The sequence below is a fragment of the Monopterus albus genome, unplaced genomic scaffold (genome assembly GCF_001952655.1).
Source record: "Monopterus albus unplaced genomic scaffold, M_albus_1.0 scaffold64.1, whole genome shotgun sequence".
Classification (NCBI taxonomy): Eukaryota; Metazoa; Chordata; class Actinopteri; order Synbranchiformes; family Synbranchidae; genus Monopterus; species Monopterus albus.
Genome location: NW_018127944.1, coordinates 832,583 through 851,908, shown reverse-complemented (window position 1 = coordinate 851,908; position 19,326 = coordinate 832,583). Strand labels below are relative to the sequence as shown.

At 41.9% G+C, this 19,326-nt stretch overlaps 1 protein-coding gene across 2 annotated transcripts in view; it reads right to left on the bottom strand.

Moving 5' to 3' along the window:
* Positions 1-1,379: 1,379 nt before the first annotated feature.
* Positions 1,380-19,326, bottom strand: part of gfra4a (GDNF family receptor alpha 4a) — a 98,481-nt gene continuing 80,534 nt past the window's right edge. The window contains exons 2-5 of one of the 2 annotated variants that reach the window (XM_020604237.1): positions 11,693-11,974; positions 10,711-10,791; positions 4,829-5,168; positions 1,380-1,606 (exon numbers count right to left, since the gene is read on the bottom strand). In XM_020604237.1, coding sequence (XP_020459893.1) covers positions 1,486-1,606; positions 4,829-5,168; positions 10,711-10,791; positions 11,693-11,974 — 824 coding nt within the window. In that variant the 3' untranslated portion in view covers positions 1,380-1,485. The remainder of the gene's footprint in view (positions 1,607-4,828; positions 5,169-10,710; positions 10,792-11,692; positions 11,975-19,326) is intronic. The other variant, XM_020604236.1, reaches the window with a different exon arrangement.

Sequence of the window (19,326 nt, the reverse complement as noted above, 5' to 3'; positions counted from 1 at the left end):
TTAACATTTTGGCTTTTGTTATTCCAGCCATTGTACCTGCTGCTCCGTGTCATTCTGAGCAACACTGTTGTTGTAAACACCTTTGAAAATGTGCAGTTTTCTAATAAAGGCAAAATACTGACTGAGGAGTTTAATGTCCCAACTAACTGAGCATCTGAGCAGAGCTCTGGGTGATTTAATCTTGTTATGCTCAGCTCGATCGTGACCTTATCCTGATTATGAGGCGTTTACACGTGGCAGTTTCTATCATCGCAGTACTGCCTTGATCAGGTTAAGACTGAGTTATTAGGGTGCATGTAAATGCATTCACTGAGACAGAAAGCGAGAGGGATTCCAAAGGAGGAACAGATGAAAGCAGAATGAATAGAGACGGACCCAGACTAGCAGGGCAGTTAAGCAGCCAGCCTGGTGATCAAATGCTGACTGCTTCAAACCCGACTGCTGACACCACTGAGGTAACCAAGTTGTTTATTTCCTGTTTCAAAAGAGTGGCTATTAGGAACCAGCTCAAAAAGGTTTTGTTCTCGTTTTACAATTACTTGGATTATGATTTTCTTGGTTGATGTATTTATCATGCGAGACACAGCTTATACAGCATCCAAGTCCAAACATCAAGTACACAAGCAGTTACTTAACTTTCCTTTTAGCTTTCTGGCTTTCTAACATGCACAACAGCTGAGGCAGGCTGTGATAAATGCTGCCGCCCACAGGGCTAAGTCCAGGCACTGTCACAGAGGTCTATTCTTTTTATGCCTTTCTGCCTTTGGAGCTTTTCAGGAGGAAATGGCTGTAAAATCATTCCGTGGGAAGGGTAATATAGTCTTGTAACTTATATTTTTAAGGAGCTGGGAAATAGAATTGCTGCACTTTGAGGCACTGTGGCAAAAAGTTCTGATTTACCTCCATTGATTTTCTGGGCCTCAGACTTCCAAACAACAACACCTCAGAGCCTCGCTTCTACTTGATTTGTCTGAAATGGCCAATCTCTGCTGCACAGCTTTTGGTCTCTGTCTTCCTTTATTTGTCTCCGTCAGCCTTCTTACAAAACCATCTTTGTTTTCCTCTTTCTGCAGCAGGTCACTGTGGTATTGTTGTCCCATAATGACAGGTTTCGACTGAGTGGTTTTTAACAATGTTTTGTGTATTATGTGATCTTCTGTTAAGTTTTTATCTGAAGCACAATAAGCCATGTTCTACACCTCTGCTCACTCCGACTTACTGTCATGACAGGGATAATTCTCTCAAAACAGCAGTCAATAGTTGTAATTGCACTACTTAACAGGCCAACAACTTGGCCAGGCACGCTGCAGGCACATTAATCAGTACCCCATCGATCATTGAACCACATTTCTCATCAAAATCCTTGATTCATTCTTTTGAGTCCTGTTCAATGCACTTCTCTGCTCTCCACCTTCCTCCCCCTAAAACCTTTTTACTCTCTATCCATCACAGAAGGTAGGCAAACCAGAGCTGGTGAACAAAGATTTAGTTCTTACCTATCAGGCCGGTGTACGCAAGTAGACATGCTCCGTAGTTCTCCTGCTTGCAGCCACTGGCGCTCTGCTCGTAGGGTTGGCAATCATACTGGAACTGTGCCCAGCGAGACCTGTGGGAGCAATAACATGCCATCCATCATTTACTCGTGCTTGGCTGCTGCCCACATTGTGTCCCTGAGGGGTGGCCAGCATCGGTGCTTTCATTCAGCAGCAGAATGTGGATCTGAAACCCACAACACTTATCTACCTACCTATACTCCTACATCAACTCCCTCCCCCCTTCAAGATCCCTCACTGTGCAGCACTTCAACCCCATTCCAGTCACCCCTGGTGACATTTAGCCCTGTTTCTTGTTCCTCCCCGCTTTTCCCCAGCCTGTCGTCTTCTGAAAGGCTGCCAGGCTGTAAAGAGTCAATGATGGGCAAAGACAGGCCTTGGCTCTGCTCTCTAAATACCGTGGGTGCTGTCTGGCAGGCCTGGCCATAAGAAGATTAAACAATTGTCCATATAAATACTTCCTCCCACAGCTGCTCTTCCTTCCCTCCTTCACCTTTCCTGCATGCTGCCCAGACATCTAGTCTCATCCTCACTATTCTACAAGGCTATCATGGCCATCATATCATATCATTGGCCCCTGTCCACTGACATTTGCAACGGGATCCTCTCAGGGCACCACAACTCCCTGCTCTCCCGTCGTTTGTCATGTCATCATAATGATGTATGTAAAACTCATAGGCTGTGCGCTAACTGAAGGCATCATCTGCAGGCTGCCGGCTAATGCCAGCTGACTGGTTCACGAGCAGCGGGCCACGCAGTGGCCTCGAGACGCCCCATCAATCGGAGCGGTGGTGGAAAATAATGCCTGATCGATAGCCATGACAGATGAAGCCCTTTGTCTTCCTGACATTTGAAGAGGAACTAGATTAAACGCTGGCGACCATTTGCTGTCAGAGAGAGCAGGCTGACTGCGTGGGTCTGAGAACTCCATGTTTTCGGTCTCTAGTTATAGAGAGAAATACACCTTCTGATTTTTAATGACTTCAAAAGACATTGTTAATTTTCTGAGTTGATGTTTACAATCAATTTAAATTTGAATTTTTTGTTTTCATTAGTGTCTCACAGACACAGAGATTAAACTCAGAATAAATATACTTATTCAAATGACTTCCCTAGTACAAAGGGGTCATTCTTCTGCAAACCACTTACTGATCCCAGTGAAGCCCTGGCTAATAGATATTTTCTGAGCACTTTGGCAGGAAAGTCATGTGTGAATCCCAAGAGATAATGGTCGTTCTAATAATTACTATTTCACATGACTGTTTGTTGCCTGGCTGTTTTCCCCAGAAAATGAATGCAGAATTTAATTGAACTAATGAAACACAGTTAATGAGTAGAACAAATGAATTAATTAAACTCAGCTGACTAATTTAATCTAAATGAACATATCATACCAGCCAGACCTATCTTGCAAGATACACAATGCCATTTATTCTCCTGAGGGAAAGTTGCTGCGCGAGGCAGCCACATCAGCCAGGCAGCGCATACTGAAGACAGTGTGGTGGAGATACAGCTGTATGTTGGATTCAGGTGTCCAAATCAAATTGCAGCAACTTTCCTAGGTATCATCCAAGTTAAATTTACGAGTATGTGTTGGTGTTTTCTTGTTGTATTCATGTGCTGTTGTAAAACTGCAGTATATCCCTCACATTATGGTGCTCTCATAAAAACCTGGGCCCAGAATTTGGTTAAAAACTGGTTAAACAGGTGGTTCTAAAAGCATAGTGACGCAAGCTACATTCATCAGAGTGGATTAAGGAGAGTGGCGACAACTCCCTTGACTCTATTGGGACTGGTTTTCTACCCAATGGCCGATCATGGGGACGTCAAATAGTTCTAAACATCAGGAGCGGCACCATAGAGTTACATTGACATGGCTGCTATCCTCTTAAGTAAGAACATTAAAGACATGTTGGTGTTACTGTATTTATGAATTTCTTACTCTCAAGTTGAAATGATGGCTGTGAAAAAGTTCTGATAACCAGCTTGGCCCTTACTAATACAGATGTCCATGAAGAAAAAAAAATTAAACACGGTTGTCTCACATCAGCCACCTTCCAAGACCATCTTTCAATGTAATTAGATGCATAGGGTGTTATATTGCAGTGTATTTTTAACTCACATGACTATGTCTCTAATCACACAACAGTCTTGACTTGTCATATGATGTAAACACATGCAGGTTCTAAACACTGCAATTTTTCCCAGCTCTTCCTATTTGTAGTAATAGTGACCAGGGATAAGTGGAGGTGTAGTTTGTGAGGTAACCACTAACAAGCTACAATCAACTATTAAGGATTTCAACTGAAATGAACTCAGTTTGCCATGAAATGCTTCTGTTTTAAATGCTGGTCTCAGAAACTCTTATTTATCCGCTGGACACCCCATGACCTTAAATGAATGTTGGTGTTGCTCTGTGTCTGCTGGACGTGCAATTAGAGCAACTGACAGTTTGTTAAGAGGTTGGCTATGTCAGTTTCATATGCCAGGGCTGTTTGTCAGTTTGCTGTAGATTTTTTCTTCCTCTCTGTGGGTAAAATCAATTAATATAGCTTTCATGTAAGAAACTCCAAGTTCTCTGTTCATTGTGTTGATTTTCCAGGCTGTCTGCTTGAGTTGTTCCACACACGACTCCTCAAACTTACGCAAATCAAATGTAGGATACCTGTCCGGTGAAACAGCAGAGACCCAGAGTAAACAAGTGATTGGTGAAGCTGCTCAAACATCTAACAAGACAAAGAGGTCCAGAAAGTTTTCTCAGGAGCTGGCAGATCAAACAAGATGGTGGATGTGTCAGTAACCTCAGGCAAGTGTTTCGTAACAAGTCAGACATGAAGAACTCAATAAGCTGATATAGGTTTCAAAGCTTGTTTCTCTGTGTATGAGGAACGTCTACGTTCTGCCACTAACTATCAAAAACATCAGAACCTCACTCGACCAAATTGATCTGGATTCTATATACTGTAAATATTTCCTCCCATAGAAAAGTCGAGTCACCAGGAATTCTGTATAACAAAAAGGTACAAAACGGTGTCTAACCAATATCTAATAACACTGGTACTGCATGCTCTGAAAAAGGTACTGCATTAAATTGATGTATACATGATTTGCAGTAACTGAGCTAAAACATGTAAAAAGACTTTTGTGACCCTTTAACAGAAGCCACAGTTTCTGCAAATGATCAGTTCAGTAAGTGGAAGATGCCAAAGTAGCAAACTAAGTGTAAAATGTTCTTGGCAACAGACAGCATGTAAGACAACATTTCTAAATTCTACCTGCACACGTAGTCTGCCTTGCAGACCCGCAGCTGAGCCAGGCAGTTGGGCTTGTCTTTGTCTTCATAGGAGCATGACGGCACGATGGTCTGCCTGCGGCGCTCTGCACAGGCCGTGTCAGTGCACGGACAGAACAGCAGCTCATGGGTGTAGTCAGTGGGAACACGGTCGAAGAACTTCCTTAGCGCCTTGTTGCACTTTGGTCGGTTACATGGCCCCGAGCGGGCTGATGGCTGGATGCAGGCCGAGACGTATTCCGTACGAAGTTTCTGACACGTTTCATCTATGTTACACACCTTGGCAGCATCCAGGCAGCGGTTCACTGTTGTCACTTCAGACTCTAGAAGACACAAATGGGAGGCAGAAAGCATTTCATCCTTTTGTGTGGTTTGAGAAGATTCAAATCCCAGGCAATGTTTACCAATGATTCCAAGGCCTAATTGGAGTCGGTATTGACTTGCTACTCTCACCTCCAGATTCAGATGCAGTGTTGCATTTACAGATTAGAGAAGAAATGTGTGTTTTGATGGACAAACTAAACGATGATTATACATAATAGGCCCCCTTGTAATGAATAGAACATGAATGGTATTTAAATGTTGCATGCGCCCAGGCACTGGATGTGTCTCAGCTGAAGCCTAATGGCTGAATATTTCATTCTGCTGGGTTAATGCAGAGTGGCAGTGCAGAAGAAGTGGCTCCTCCATCTCTCCTACCACACAACAAGGCCTGTATTTACTGCTGCTTCCCCTTCATCCATCTACCCAACACATCCTCCCTACTGGGAGGGCCCATCTCTTACTCACCTGACTCCTGCCTTTCCTTGCCATCTTCCAAATTCACTCCGTCACTCTCAGCACTGCCATCTGTCCCTTCCATTCCTTGATTCAGCTCTCTCTCCCTTCTTTTCCACTCATTCTTTCACAACTTTGTCCCATTTTTGCCTACCTCAGTGCCTTTTCTCCCTCCAACTTCCACAGTAATGAGCCACATCTGCAGAGGTACTGGAAAGCTCCTTTGATCACTGTCTTTTTTTTTTTGGCCACATTATTTCCCAATCCATCATCATATGTTTTTTCCCCCCTAAGCAGCCTCCCAGTCAATACGGCCACAATGATGCTCAGCTCCTCTGGCAGGTAGCACCACTCATTAGTTTGTAAACTGCCTGTAGTAGTGTCTCCTGGTGAGTTCGGCTCTCACCAAGCTCTCACATAAAATATGAATGGCCTTGGAGTGCAAGCTAACAGCCCGTCACAAACCATAGGTTATTCCCAACTTATTTACTAAGCAGCAGAGGGGGTGGGAGAATATGCACATGTATTCATGAGAAATCTTTAGTATGTTTTTAAGTCATTGCTTATTTAGGAGACTTTCTGAGCATTCACGCTCTTATCCAGGAACCTTCTGTTTCACATTTAAGCCATTTACACCTCTGAGCTGCCCAGTATAACCACAGCCCTGAGCTTTTCCTCACTGAAGCCACTGGAGGCTCGGTGCGCTCGCACTCTAGCTTGTTTTCCAGTTGCAGGCTTGGATCTGTAATATTCATCATTGCATATTTAAAATTTAAATCTAGAGTGCAGTCTAAGTATTTGGACAGCGACATGTTTTGCTGTTTTGGCTCCAGAACACCAGCACAGTGCATGTGAAAATAAGGTGCCTGAGGTTAAAGCTACAATATGTAAATTAGTTTTTTTTCCCCAAATATTTCTGTTGTAGAAATCTGCTCCAGAACGTGTCCTAATGTGGAGAGGAGCTGTCGAAGCCTCCTGTGACCCAGACTCGTTGGACAGCACTGGCAGCAGTACAGAGATATTAGCTTCTAGAAGGTTTTGGCTGGGATGAACCTGGCATCATTTTAATACCTTTGTCCATTTTTAAATATTACAGCTTGTAAGTTTAGAAAATGTACACTGCAGTCAGCACTGTCCAGTTGTTGTGCTCTAAAACTCCTGCCGATCAACCAGTGTAGATCATCACTTGTAAAACTCTCCTCTGCAAATCTGTCAGAGCTGGGATTACATGCATGTGCAGTTGACTCTTTTTCTTCAGTTTGTAAAAAGTGATGGCTATTCTTGGCTTTTAGAGCTTCAAAAAAAAAAAGATGATGAGGGTCACATTATTTATGAGGAAGAAACATGTCACCCATGTTTTTTTAATAGGCCTTAAAGACCAAATACGCTAAACCAGGTTCTAGATTCACAGACAGACAAAAACCATTGTCGGTTTTAGTCTCGGTGGGTTTTGTGTGACCAAACTGTTGCATCACAAAGAAAACAAAACTGCTGCATTTGCCTCGAAGCAGAAAATCCTATTAAGGCAAAACAGATTCAACCACTCAATGGTGCATTAAAGAGCTTCTTACTTGGTGCAAAGCATCTACTGTGTTTAAGCAGAGGAACTTAATAATTAATTGGTAAAGGGTGAGGTACACTGTGGTTTCAATACTCCTCTAAACATGAGCTGTGGCTGCAGCTTGCATCTTTGAAAAGAGTCATTACTCTGAGGGAGAGATGCTATAAGGGCAGAAAAACATCCATTAATCACATCTTTGTTGTTTAGGCAGTCGACTTGTCGAGATGCATGGCATGCATGTCAACTTTGACCTCCTGTGGTGTCGCTGCAGTGAAATTTACAACGAGGCTGTGCAGTGTCTGGCCCTGCTGTAATTCAAAGCAACCCAAAACAGTGATGTCATTTTAATAATAAACTTATGTGTGAGGTCACAAAACATATGATGTACATTCCACTCATACTCCCACTATCTCCCACAAACAGGTAATGCCTTCCTTAATCTGAAATCTTAACAATTATGCACAACAAGGCCATAGAGAATTAATTGGACTGAATGTTACAGCATGTCAGATGATTTACTGGGAGTCATGAATGGTGCAGAGCTGATATCAACACTGCTGGAATTCATGGTGCTGTGAAAATAGCTGGATGAGATGTTGTTGGAACATCTGTGAAACTGAAAGAGGCTGAGAGGAGCTGCAGAGTGGTGCAGCAGCTTTGCTGTGTGTGTGTGTGTGGAGGGAGACTGGTGAATGTCTTATGGTAAAGACAGATCATACAGGGAGGTGTTTTTGTTATGTGAACAAGCATGTGTAGTGCTGGTTTCCATTCATCTGAAATCTGGGTTTCTAGATGGGGGAACCCGGATTACAATTTAAAACTCCAACACACAGCATCAGGTTTCGCTTGCTATTTTAAGTTGTTTTGGTCCAAATTAAAAACTGGGAGTGCTGGTGACAGAGTAGCATCTCTACCTATTTAGATGTCATTATTTGACCAACTTCAGTCATTTTGGCTACTACTCATGTTGCTGTTATGGTAACACTTTCACATTTCATATGAAGCTGAAGGACTAGTAGATTTTAAATACAGGTTAGGGTTTTAAAGAAGCCCTCAATTTAACAATTCTGCCTAAATTTGTTGAATTCAGCCAAATCAACCATGGGAAACATTCATCAGATTTGGCAGAACTACTACCTGGTTTGACCTCTTGTATAAGTGGGATAATTCTGGCTGTAAACTGTGATTGATTTTTATTTTTTATTTTAACTGTTTATGACAGTTTTTACTTAAAAAAAAAAAACGTAACCTAAGGGTTAAACAGTATCTTGTTTTGTTTACAACCTGTCTGATGATCCGACTGCCTGAGGTGGTTGCACTGCCAGACTTCATTTTAGAAATGTCACTGCATTCCCAGACCTCAATAATTATTTTGGAGAGTACAATCAAACTCGGGTCCAAGTAATTATTCTGAACTATTCTTTAACTGGCTTGTGTGCACAGGCTTTAACAGTGCTGTGGGCAAACACAAAGAACACTGCAGATGTGTGACTTAAAGTTTGGATTGTCAAAACATTCTATGGTAAAGCTGTGTTTAATAAAGTGGCCACGCCCCCCCCCGATCTCTGCAGCGATACCGGTGAGTAAAACCATACAACTGTTGCAGAACCTAAACATAATCTGAACATAACTGTCAGGGTACTGTGCAAACTGTCTCCTCCACTGGCCTCAACCACTGTTAAATCATTTGCCTCTCGTATCCTGCGCAGCTTATTAATGTCACCCTGTGTTACCTCAGGTTTAAAGCCATACAATTTGTACTGACATGGGTGTTTCATTGCCATTAGGAACCAACATGCAGAGCTACCTAGTGCAACTCTAACATTAGAAGGATATATCAAATCCCATAATATAATAAATGCCACTGCTCATCTAGTTTCAAACAGAGAACTGTGTGAGACTGAGCTCCCTCTCATTCTTTCCTGTTATGCTGTACATCAGACTGACACCAGACCCTTTATCACAAATGGATCAAAATCTGAAAAAGACATGCAATTCTTTACCCAGCAGCAGTGGTGGAAAGTAATTAAGTACTCAAGTACTGTATTTAAGAGGAGCTCTGTTAATTCATATTTTGACTTAATTTTAGAGGCAAATATTGTACTTTATACTCCACTACATTCATTTTATTACTTTAGTAATTAGTTACTTTTCAGAACCAGGTTAATTAAAAAAATTACAGTATAATCATAATTTCAGACTTTATTGATCACCAGTGGGAAATTCACAGGCTACCCAGCGGTAATTCAAATTCTAAACATATATGTCAGTTAAAACTAGCTCCCCCTTTACTTAAATGTAATGAACCCAATAATGCATCAGTAATTATAATCAAACCATATTCTATACATTGTTAAATGTGTCCCTTTGCATAATGAGTACTTTTACTTTTAGTACTTTAAGTATGTTTTGATGCTAATACTTTTGTTCTTTTACTTAAGTAACATTTTGAGTGCAGGAACTTTACTTGTAACAGAGTATTTTTACACTATTCCATTGTTACTTTTACTTACATTAAGACATGTGAGTACTTCTACCAATGCCCAGTAGTTTACAACTATAAAAAAATTTAATTAATGAAATGTTATCATTTCTAATATGAAGATAATGAAACAGCTGGTATAATTAGAGCTTTTAACGTTTGCATAGGTGTTACTATATAATACTGAAATAATGAATAATATCACTTTAAACCAACGTGACCTTTGTCTCTCATGTTGTTTTAGGCCAGTGCTGTTCATTTTGTGCCTGGCCTGCTTTATGTGAGGAGAACATGTTGACATTAAGCAGCGCCCTCTCTTTGAGCTGTCATTTTTCACCTGTTATAACTTTTTTAATGCTATAAGACACAAAGACCTTTAAGACCTTCCATACTAATCACTTCATTTTGTTGTAAGTCATTACTACGTTTCACAGACTCGCCGTCTCAGCTTCACTTGTCCACTGAGTAACGGCAGTGGGAGAAAAAAGACATTTGACTTTCTGTGCTCTCCACTAGTAAAACTGTAACTCTTCATTTTCCAGACCTCCACAGGGGGAAAAGTGGTGTTGTTTGAGCAAACAAACCAGCTCTGCCTGTCTTTTGTTTCTTTTTCTCACACACTGTCTCTCCCTCCCTCTCACCTTTTACTTTTTCCTGTTTGTTTCTTTCACATCTTCACATTCTTGTCACCCACACCCAACTCCCCACCCCCTGCTGTTTTGCAGCTGCATTAAAGTATGCAAATAGGTAATTAATCGCTGCCTTCAGGGCTAGCAGCAGCACATACCAGCCCTGCAGCTTGCTCACAGACTCAGAGGCAAGAGAGGAGAAAAGCGTGGGCTGTCACTCAAACAAACTGCAAACCCACCTGCATCTCCACCTGTCTACTCTGCCACAATGATGCAATAACGCCATCATTGCTCTTTCTTTAACACAGAACTTGGTTGGGACCCCTTGGTCAGAGGGGGCTGGCAACAGCTACTTTTGTCTTGAGCTTTTCAGACTAAGTGAAGGCAGTAACAGAAGTGGCAACTCGCCCAGTCACCTGCAGCAATGGAGGCCAGTCGAACATAGTCGGAGCCCCTCTCCTCTGGTTCATACGGGTAGCTCTCCACCAAGTTGAGTCCTGCCAACACAAGAAAAAGGTTTCTGTTGTCATGACAACCCAAAATATCTTTGTCCTTACAGTTTCCTGAAATACCGACATAAACACTGCATACCAAAAGAAACTCTGACTTAAAAGGCTCAATATGAAGAATAAAAGTTGTATACAAACACAAACAATGCATGAAGGTCCTGCCTACATGTTGAAACGCTACATGTGCAACCTACACGTCTGAAAACCTTTCATTTGTAACCAGATGGGGCTCAGTTATAAACTTGATGTTTAGATGTACAATATTTTTAGACTGCACGACACTAAATCAATGTTTCCTGGGGAGGAATGGCTGCCCTGCAGAAACAAACCCATAGGAACATGTCAGGCATTTTGTTACTGGGTGGTTAACAAATACCACTAAATGCCATGGTGCCTAATGTTACCGACAGTTGTACTGAAGCTTTATTTAGTCTACATGTGTATGCACTGTGCCTCACTAACACTTGTTGCACATTAATCCAGCCTGTAAGAGTAATGACAGATATACTGTATGTTGAATTACTGCTGGCTTTATTTGTTTATTATCTCTTTGTCACATTTTTCACATTTGCACTTGAGTTTCACAGTGCTGTCAGTAGTCTCCTGCACTTGTTTTCAGTTGTTCTTTAATATAAAAGTATATGCTAAATAGCCAAAGGGTGTGGGTGGAACAAAAGGAATCAGAGCTTCAGTTTTAACAGTTTTTGACACAATAATAACTCTTTTCATTTCAGCCTGGAATTTAATGTTGAGCTGTCTGGAGGCGGGAGCCTAATTCATGTGTAATGGGCAGCATATGCTTGATTATCCCCAATAACATTCTGTACCTGTGCGTGCCCACCTCCTGGGAACACAACCATCACAGTCTGTGCATTAATAACAGTCTTACCATGTAGCACAGACTGGTGCAGGCTCCAGTAGATGCTCAGGCAGTTCTTCTCCTTCTTCATGCCTCGTTTACATTGGCAGCCATGCAGAGGAGTGGACAGCAGCGCCGTCATGGCGTTCTCGCACTGGTTCCGCGCTCCAGGCCCCAGCTTCACGCTGCCGTCCCCCGCCACACATTGCCTTAGGGTGCGCAGTCGTGGGCTGCAGGTGTCATCGCTGGAGCAGGTGTCTCCGGCACGCAGGCAGTCCTTGCCCCCCACGGAGAGGGCCAGACGTGGCACTCCTACAAGGTGAAACAGACAGAGGACTGGTTAGCGTCATGTTGCTGGGTCCGCTGCCATGAGAACTGAGTCACAGAGTGGTCTGTGGATTTGTTTTCATTTCATTTGTCCATATAAACACAAAGAACACTGGATGAGAAAGATTTCAAATAAACATACAGTGAAAATGTGGATGAATTAAACTGCTTCAGCCAAAATTTAAAGACAAATGGAAACAAGTGAAAACGAGATTATGCAAGGTGATGATTTTTATTTTTTCTATTTATCCATGATCATAATAACCAGTTTTAGCTGGCACAGCTATCTTTAGCTTGAAAAACCTTAGCTACAGCAGCCTGAAAAGCAGTACCAGGGGTTTCAAAACTAAGGTCAGGGGGGAAACTACATCATTGGAATGGCTACATTTTCGTGGTTTGAGTTTAGGAGCACAGCTGCATCAATTAGCCACGATTAAAACACACTGCAGTCAATAGTTTGTATAGACTTTGTGTCCAAACCTTTGACTGGTAGGTACAAAGTACAAAACACAGGCTATGCTTCTGTAAATCTTAGTCCCTCACGTACCAGTATCCCATAGACTACTGAGTGGCTGTGTGAGGTCAAAGTCTGTCGATGTTGTCGACTTGTGCACGTTGGTTTCAGGTTTGCATGTGTAGTTAGTTAACAGAATCGATTTCTGCACTTTTCATAAAACTGGTTTTGATCATTTTAAAATAGTCCTAATTACATTTAAAATCATATTCCAGTAATTTGATGGTTATGGGGCTCAAACGAGACAAAGGCAGCAGAGGCAGGTTTTTAGTCCCTGTGGGTCAAACCCCAAAGAGCCACAGAATATACAGGTTCATTGATTTCACAGCCTTGATTTTGATGTGTAAAAATTGGTGGGTTGCTCCTTTAAACTAATTTAAAAAAAAAAGTGATTTTCTTATTCACTCATTGCGAATATGGAAATTGAATTTAATAAGTGGGTTACATTTTAAATCCCTCGTCAGAGGTGATCCAATTACTTCAACAATGCATCTCAAGACAGTATTCCAGTGTTTTAAAATAACATTCATAAACCCAAGCATAGTGGGGGTGGGGTGAAGATGCATCTCAGCAATACAACCCGATATGTTCCAAATTACAGTGAAGCCTGTCAGCTGCAGTCAAAACCAAGTGTCGTATGTACTTGTTAGATTGGCTTAGAGAAGGGTGGCATCATTTGTGGGGGGGGACAACATGTTGACTGTTGTCTTGTTTCATGTGGCACTGACCACATGCAACCTTGTTCCCCCAGGGAGTGTAAATGCTTGTTGCCCCCTGGTTGTTTAGGAGATCCCAGAATTCTTAATGTCATGTAGCAGTTTTTAATTGATCCATGTGTCTAGTTAAGGACACCACACTTGCACGTTACCTTAAACAAAATATGATTCTATGAGTAACAACAACATCTCTGAGAGACAGCATGAGAAATGAATCTGCAAAACATATGCTGAAGCTTGTCAATTTAAAATAAACACAAAGTCCAGCTGAGGCTGAGGGGAATATCTTTTGTTTGCAGGTATTTGGTCAGAAACCAAAGTACAGGACAAACTGAATTTGCAGCCTGATGATGGCATTGGATCACCAACATTATTACATTCATGCCAGAGGAGATGTTAATGTTTCTACCAAATTCAATGGCAATTCAGTCTGAACCACAGCAGCAGACTGGCTGACGTTACATTACCATCCTGGAGCCAGTGTCGCTGGCATGGCTAAAAAAACACCACTAGCTTAATGGTGAGTCAAACTCTGTGTGCAACCAAACTTTGTTCACACACACACACACACACACAAACTCAATTTTTTAACTCTAGTGGAGAGCCCAAAGTTTCCAGACCTATCGGATATGTCAGGCTGGATTTTGGTGAAATGCCTATAAAGTGATGCATAAGACATTTCCAAGTGAGGGAAGGTGCAGCCTTAAAAACATGGAGTCTTGGGTTTGAATATTTCACCCAGTGTAAACACCAGGCAGCATCAATGAAGAGCTGGAACATGCAGAGACAGTTATATAACGAAATCCTCTCAGGCAGGGTGGAATAAGATGAACTTTCTAAGAGCAGAGCTACTTGAGGTTTAAAAGGAGGACAACATTTAACTATACAAAGTTTAAAACAAGAAGATAAGAATTAGTTATCCCCTGTTATTCAATGGCTCCCCCAAGGGGTGGCTGGAGGGGACATGGCCCAGAAGCATTTCTATGTCACAGACTACTTGGTAAGACTTTCTGTGTGGTGAGTCAGTAATTACCTCTTAATCAAATCTCATTCCATCACAGCTCAATCAAGTGATAAGGAGCGAAAGCAGTATCGCCATAATAGAGGGACTCGCTAATTTTCAACTGGAAGATAAAGCTGCAGCTTCATTTCCAGCTGTAAGTCAGAGGAGCTCCCCATGGGTGACGTGACTCTAGAGGTGATCAGATAACACAGAAAAGGATACGACATGTCTGAGTCAAGTCTACATTCTTAGCCAAAGCCTGCTGTACTTGTAGAAGGGGTTAGCTGCCGTGTGCCCAGCAGGAGACGTCTCAACCTTTGTGAGGAGTCAGCTGATCTAGTGGCAAGCTGTCAATAAACGTACAGACAGACAGTGAGGCAGGAAGCGTGCTGCTATGGGCTTGTGATGTTTGTGGGTGCTACTGAGAGAAAGCAACTGCCACTCAAGTGAAGACCTCAACTTCGCTGAGGTCTTGACAGGCACCACTTAGTGTTCCAAAAAATCCCTGTCAACAAGTCATTTACTCCACTATAGACTCCTAAACTTGGATGTTCTTTACGTCTAGGAAGGATAGGCAAGAAAAACATGCAGGGAGAGATAATGTCATTGGTTTTTCATGGAAGAGACTTTTCTAGGATCAAGGGATGGTACCTTGAAAAAGTAATAAAATCTGATGTCAAGAAGTTTCACTCGCTCTGATGAAGCCTTCAAAATGCAGATTTACACTGAAAATTCATGGTATTCTCTCACCCATGGTACTTTCACTCAGTTTAAGGGAAACAATATTTAAACATATTTTGAATAATTTCTTTTTGTTCATCTCTGCAAGTAGAACTGCGGGTGGGAACAGATACGTGGGCGGTGTGTTGGCGTTCCGGTGTGGAAGGTAGAAAGGCACCTTAAATCCCCATGGCTTCAAGGCAAAAGAAAAAGCCCCCGCTGAGCAGCTGCAGTGCACAACTTATTAAACTGCGACTAATCCAGTGTGAAAACAGGTTTGATATTTGTCTGAGAAATTAAGCAGCACTCCAGATTGCAAGAGATAAATATTTGCCTGGAAACAGAGCTGCAGCGCAGTGACAGCTCAAAGAGAGAGAGTCACAACCAATTAGGAGAAATCAGTTGCCGTGCCATTCAAATTTGTTCCATCCTATATGTCTCCCCATTTCCCCACTGAGGTAAATAATGTGTTTGAGGTTTCTCTCTGCTCTTTTGTTTATTTCCCTCTTTGTTTCTGTTTCTCTTTTCTTTCTTTTCTCTCTGCCTGTGCCTTCCTTTCTGCTCATCTCTCTGTTCTCACCCTGTTTTTTTTTCCCTCCGCACACAAACACACCTGGTGTGGTTCAAAGAGCAGATTCGGAAATGAAACAAATATTCTCAAGGAAATGGGTTTTTGATAAAACAACACTGAATTCACATTTCCATCCTGTGATCTTGGACAGTTCAGGCTTCATTCTCGTTGCTAAAAACAAAAACAGCCAAAATGAATTTGCCACATTTTTGACAGACAACGCGTGGGACTGTCCAAATTAGCATGAACTGAAAGCAAGAGTGATTGTACAAGCATGTAAACAGGTCAATCGGCAGCTGCAGCCACTGAGGAATAACTTTTTGACAAAGGGTGAGACACACAGAAAGTAAGTTCTTGTTGCCCTCCATTTCAGCTCAAAGGAAACAGGTGTAGTGAAGCTGACAGAACTCCTCTCATCTAATCGAGTGGCTTCTCACGTCTCTCTGCCTCCCACCTAAACCCCAAGCTCCTCTCCAGGCACCGGACATCAGTCACTGCCATCTGCAGCCAGCTATCAGCTGACAAGAGGACGCTCCTCTTAAAAATCTGTAAGCGCTGCTCCACAAAAAGCACTGTATTGTCATTACGTCACACAAACAAAGCTCAGTAGGAGTTAGTCCTCAGTAACTGATGTTCAGTACTGTAAAGAATTTATAAAATGGATGATTATAAACCTGAGATATCAACGACTTTATTTATAAAGTGAATTATATGTTTGCAGTGAAGAAAGCTTGCCTCAATTAGTCAGTATTCTACAAATCAACTTTCCTGCTCATTCAACGTGAAGAGAAGAAAGAAAGAGAGAAGTACAGAAATTAGTATAGTGCTACTGTTGATCATAAAAAACTCATATTCTTAATTTCTATCAACTTTTGGTTGTTTTTTCTGTCTTTTGTAAATGTCTTTTTCACACACAGCTACTAATGCATCACCAGCTGTCAGAGGAGAAGGGGACTCTGCTTTTTAAACTGAACTACCCTCCAAGGTTTCTTCCTTCTTTCTAACATTTTGCTTTTTTCTCTTCCTATTAGAGCAGTGGTTTTAAACCAGTGATCCACCGCCCCTAGTGGCCCATGAAGGTAATGCAGGTGATCCCTAACCATGCAGTCAATAATGTAGTTTCCCCGTGAGAACCACATTTCATTTTAATCTAATTTTATTTTATTTTACCCTGGACAGGTCGCCGGTCTATCACATGGCTGATATGTAGACAAACCACCACACACACTTCTATAGGCAATTTAGAGTCATCAGTCAACCTATGTCTTTACCCTGGACAGGTCGCCGGTCTATCACATGGCTGATATGTAGACAAACCACCACACACACTTCTATAGGCAATTTAGAGTCATCAGTCAACCTATGTCTTTGTCTTTGGACTGTGGGAGGAAGCTGGAACACCTGGAGCGAACCCACGAAGGCACAGGGAGAACATGCAGACTCCACACAGAAAGGCGCCGGGTCGGCCGGGGCTCGAACTCAGAACCTTCTTGCTGTGAGGTGACAGCGCTAACCACTAAAGAGCACACATGTCCACTTATTTTTCATGTTACTACAAACCTAAACTGTTTGTTTCTTTAAATGTATTTGTTTTGCAACATTTTTGCAAAATTATCAATCAATTAAGCAAAGAAAAAAGTCAATAGATCAATTGATGAAAACGATGATTAGCTCACACCCTTGACATGAACCTGTACACTTCACTGAGACACCGTATTTGACAGTGAGCAGTACTAATGCATCACAGACGGTGCAATAATGTCCTTACAAAGATCTGGAAGACATATTCCTCACATGGCCAAAAAAGAACGCAGCGTTCCACTAGCTCCTCCCAGTCAAGCCGTACAAATCTGTGCAGCAACTTTTAGATTCTTAGGTCCAAGTTCACAACACTGACTGAACTAACCAAGATCTGAGCTCATAAACAATGAAAGTGAGTTTGTTTTCTCAGTCTGACTTCATACACTGTGTGTGTTGTAGTGTGTATCTTTCTATTGTGCTGCCTAGATCTCACACCTTCTCTTCATCAGCTGCTGTACAGCTGAGTGCCTCCCTATATACACAGTGTGATGAATTGTATAAGAGATAATAAGGTTCTTGGATTGTTTGGTTTATAAATATTTGACAGCACTACCGAGGGACCGTGCTTTTGTTACTGTATCCTGTAGTCTCTTATTAGCTAACTGCGCCTCCCCAAACACTTTTTAACTAAGATGACTCCCTGTGTGTGCTGGGTTCTCCTCTGCTCTGTTGTCTCTGTTCCACAGACACTGTACTAACGATGCCCTGTCTCCTCCCAGCAGTGTAGCCTGAACAAACAAGCAATAAATAAATACACAAACTTTTGTGTGTCAGCGTGAAGCACAAACATTCTTTGGTAGATCCATTCATACAGTCACACAATAGTGAAAATGCAGACACGTTAGCATAAGTGTGGCTCAAAGCAAAACATCTATGGGCAATAACTGACCCTCCAAATAAGCTGTGATAGAGTCCTTTGGCTCTGTATCATTGATTCAGCAAAACATGATGAAATTTAAAGGAGAACCAAGAGACCACTCTGGCCATGATGCAGAATACTAATTTTGCTGTTGGATTCCTCGGTGACTAATCCATCCTGAAGAAAGTCAATATCCTTCTGCTGCTGTTCTGGAAAAACCACCCAACTGCAATTTGGGCATTTTTCTTTGTCTTCTTAAAACTGAAAGCGTGTGAGCATGTACATCTTTGAGGCCTGAAAGCCCATGGAAAAACTATTTGTATATTTGTATATTGTAAACCCATTTTGCCAGTGAGAAAATAAATATACCCTGATTTTATTCAAAACATTTACATTCACGTGCGTGGCTAGCGATCCTGACCACAGAACAACTGTTTGTCAACAAGACGTCCTATTATCCCCCCGTTCTTGTTCTCAATATGCTACTCGCATCTTTAGACCAAAGAAAACAGGTGTTTACATCTTTTATTGGTCAAAGTTAAAATGGACTGGGACAGAAAAGGCTCCATAACTGTTAGTGGAAGAAGACTAATAGAAAACATACTGCAAATGTCACCAGCTTGTGAGTATAATGCTGTGTTCAGAGGCCAATTTCTGGGGAGAGGAAGTTCTCTAGGTCTGGATATTTTTGTTATGCTAGTAAATCCAGGGACTTGATGAAAAATCTTGATGTCAGTGAAGTTGTACAGTAATTGTTGCCAATTTTCTCAAAGAACAATCTGAGGAAACAAAGCTATTTGTTTCATCTGTTGTCTGGGTGCTGTCATCCTGACCTTTAAAATCCTTGCTCCTGTTTCAGCACAGTGGATCTGACACTTGAAGTCTTTACTTTTGATTGTTTATAATGTCTGGGATGTAGGAAGTGAGCATTATTCTCACTGCAAGGCTGCAGTAGAAAACACCACTGGGACTGAAGAAAAGAATGAGCTGACATTTACTTGCTTTTATACTAAAGTGGAATAATTATTACTTTTAATATTAGGCATTTCCAGGCTGAAATAATGAAGTTCGGGGTTGCAGTGGCAGTGGAGCAAACCGAGCAGCACACACACCCTCTAGGATTCCTTATGGAATCTCAGTGTGCTCTCTGGCCTGCTGGGAGATGTAATCTCACCAGTGGGTCCTGGGTCTGCCCAGTGGTCTCCTCCTACTAGTTCACAGGGACATCTTTGCCAACTACACAAACCACAAGTACTCATTCAAAACTGTAGTGTGCTGAAACTAGGCGGCAGCCTCCGAGCCTGGGAAATGAAGCCAATGTTAAAACCTGCAGTTCCTCAAACGGCCACTAGAGGCTGGGGCCAAAAGGGCGT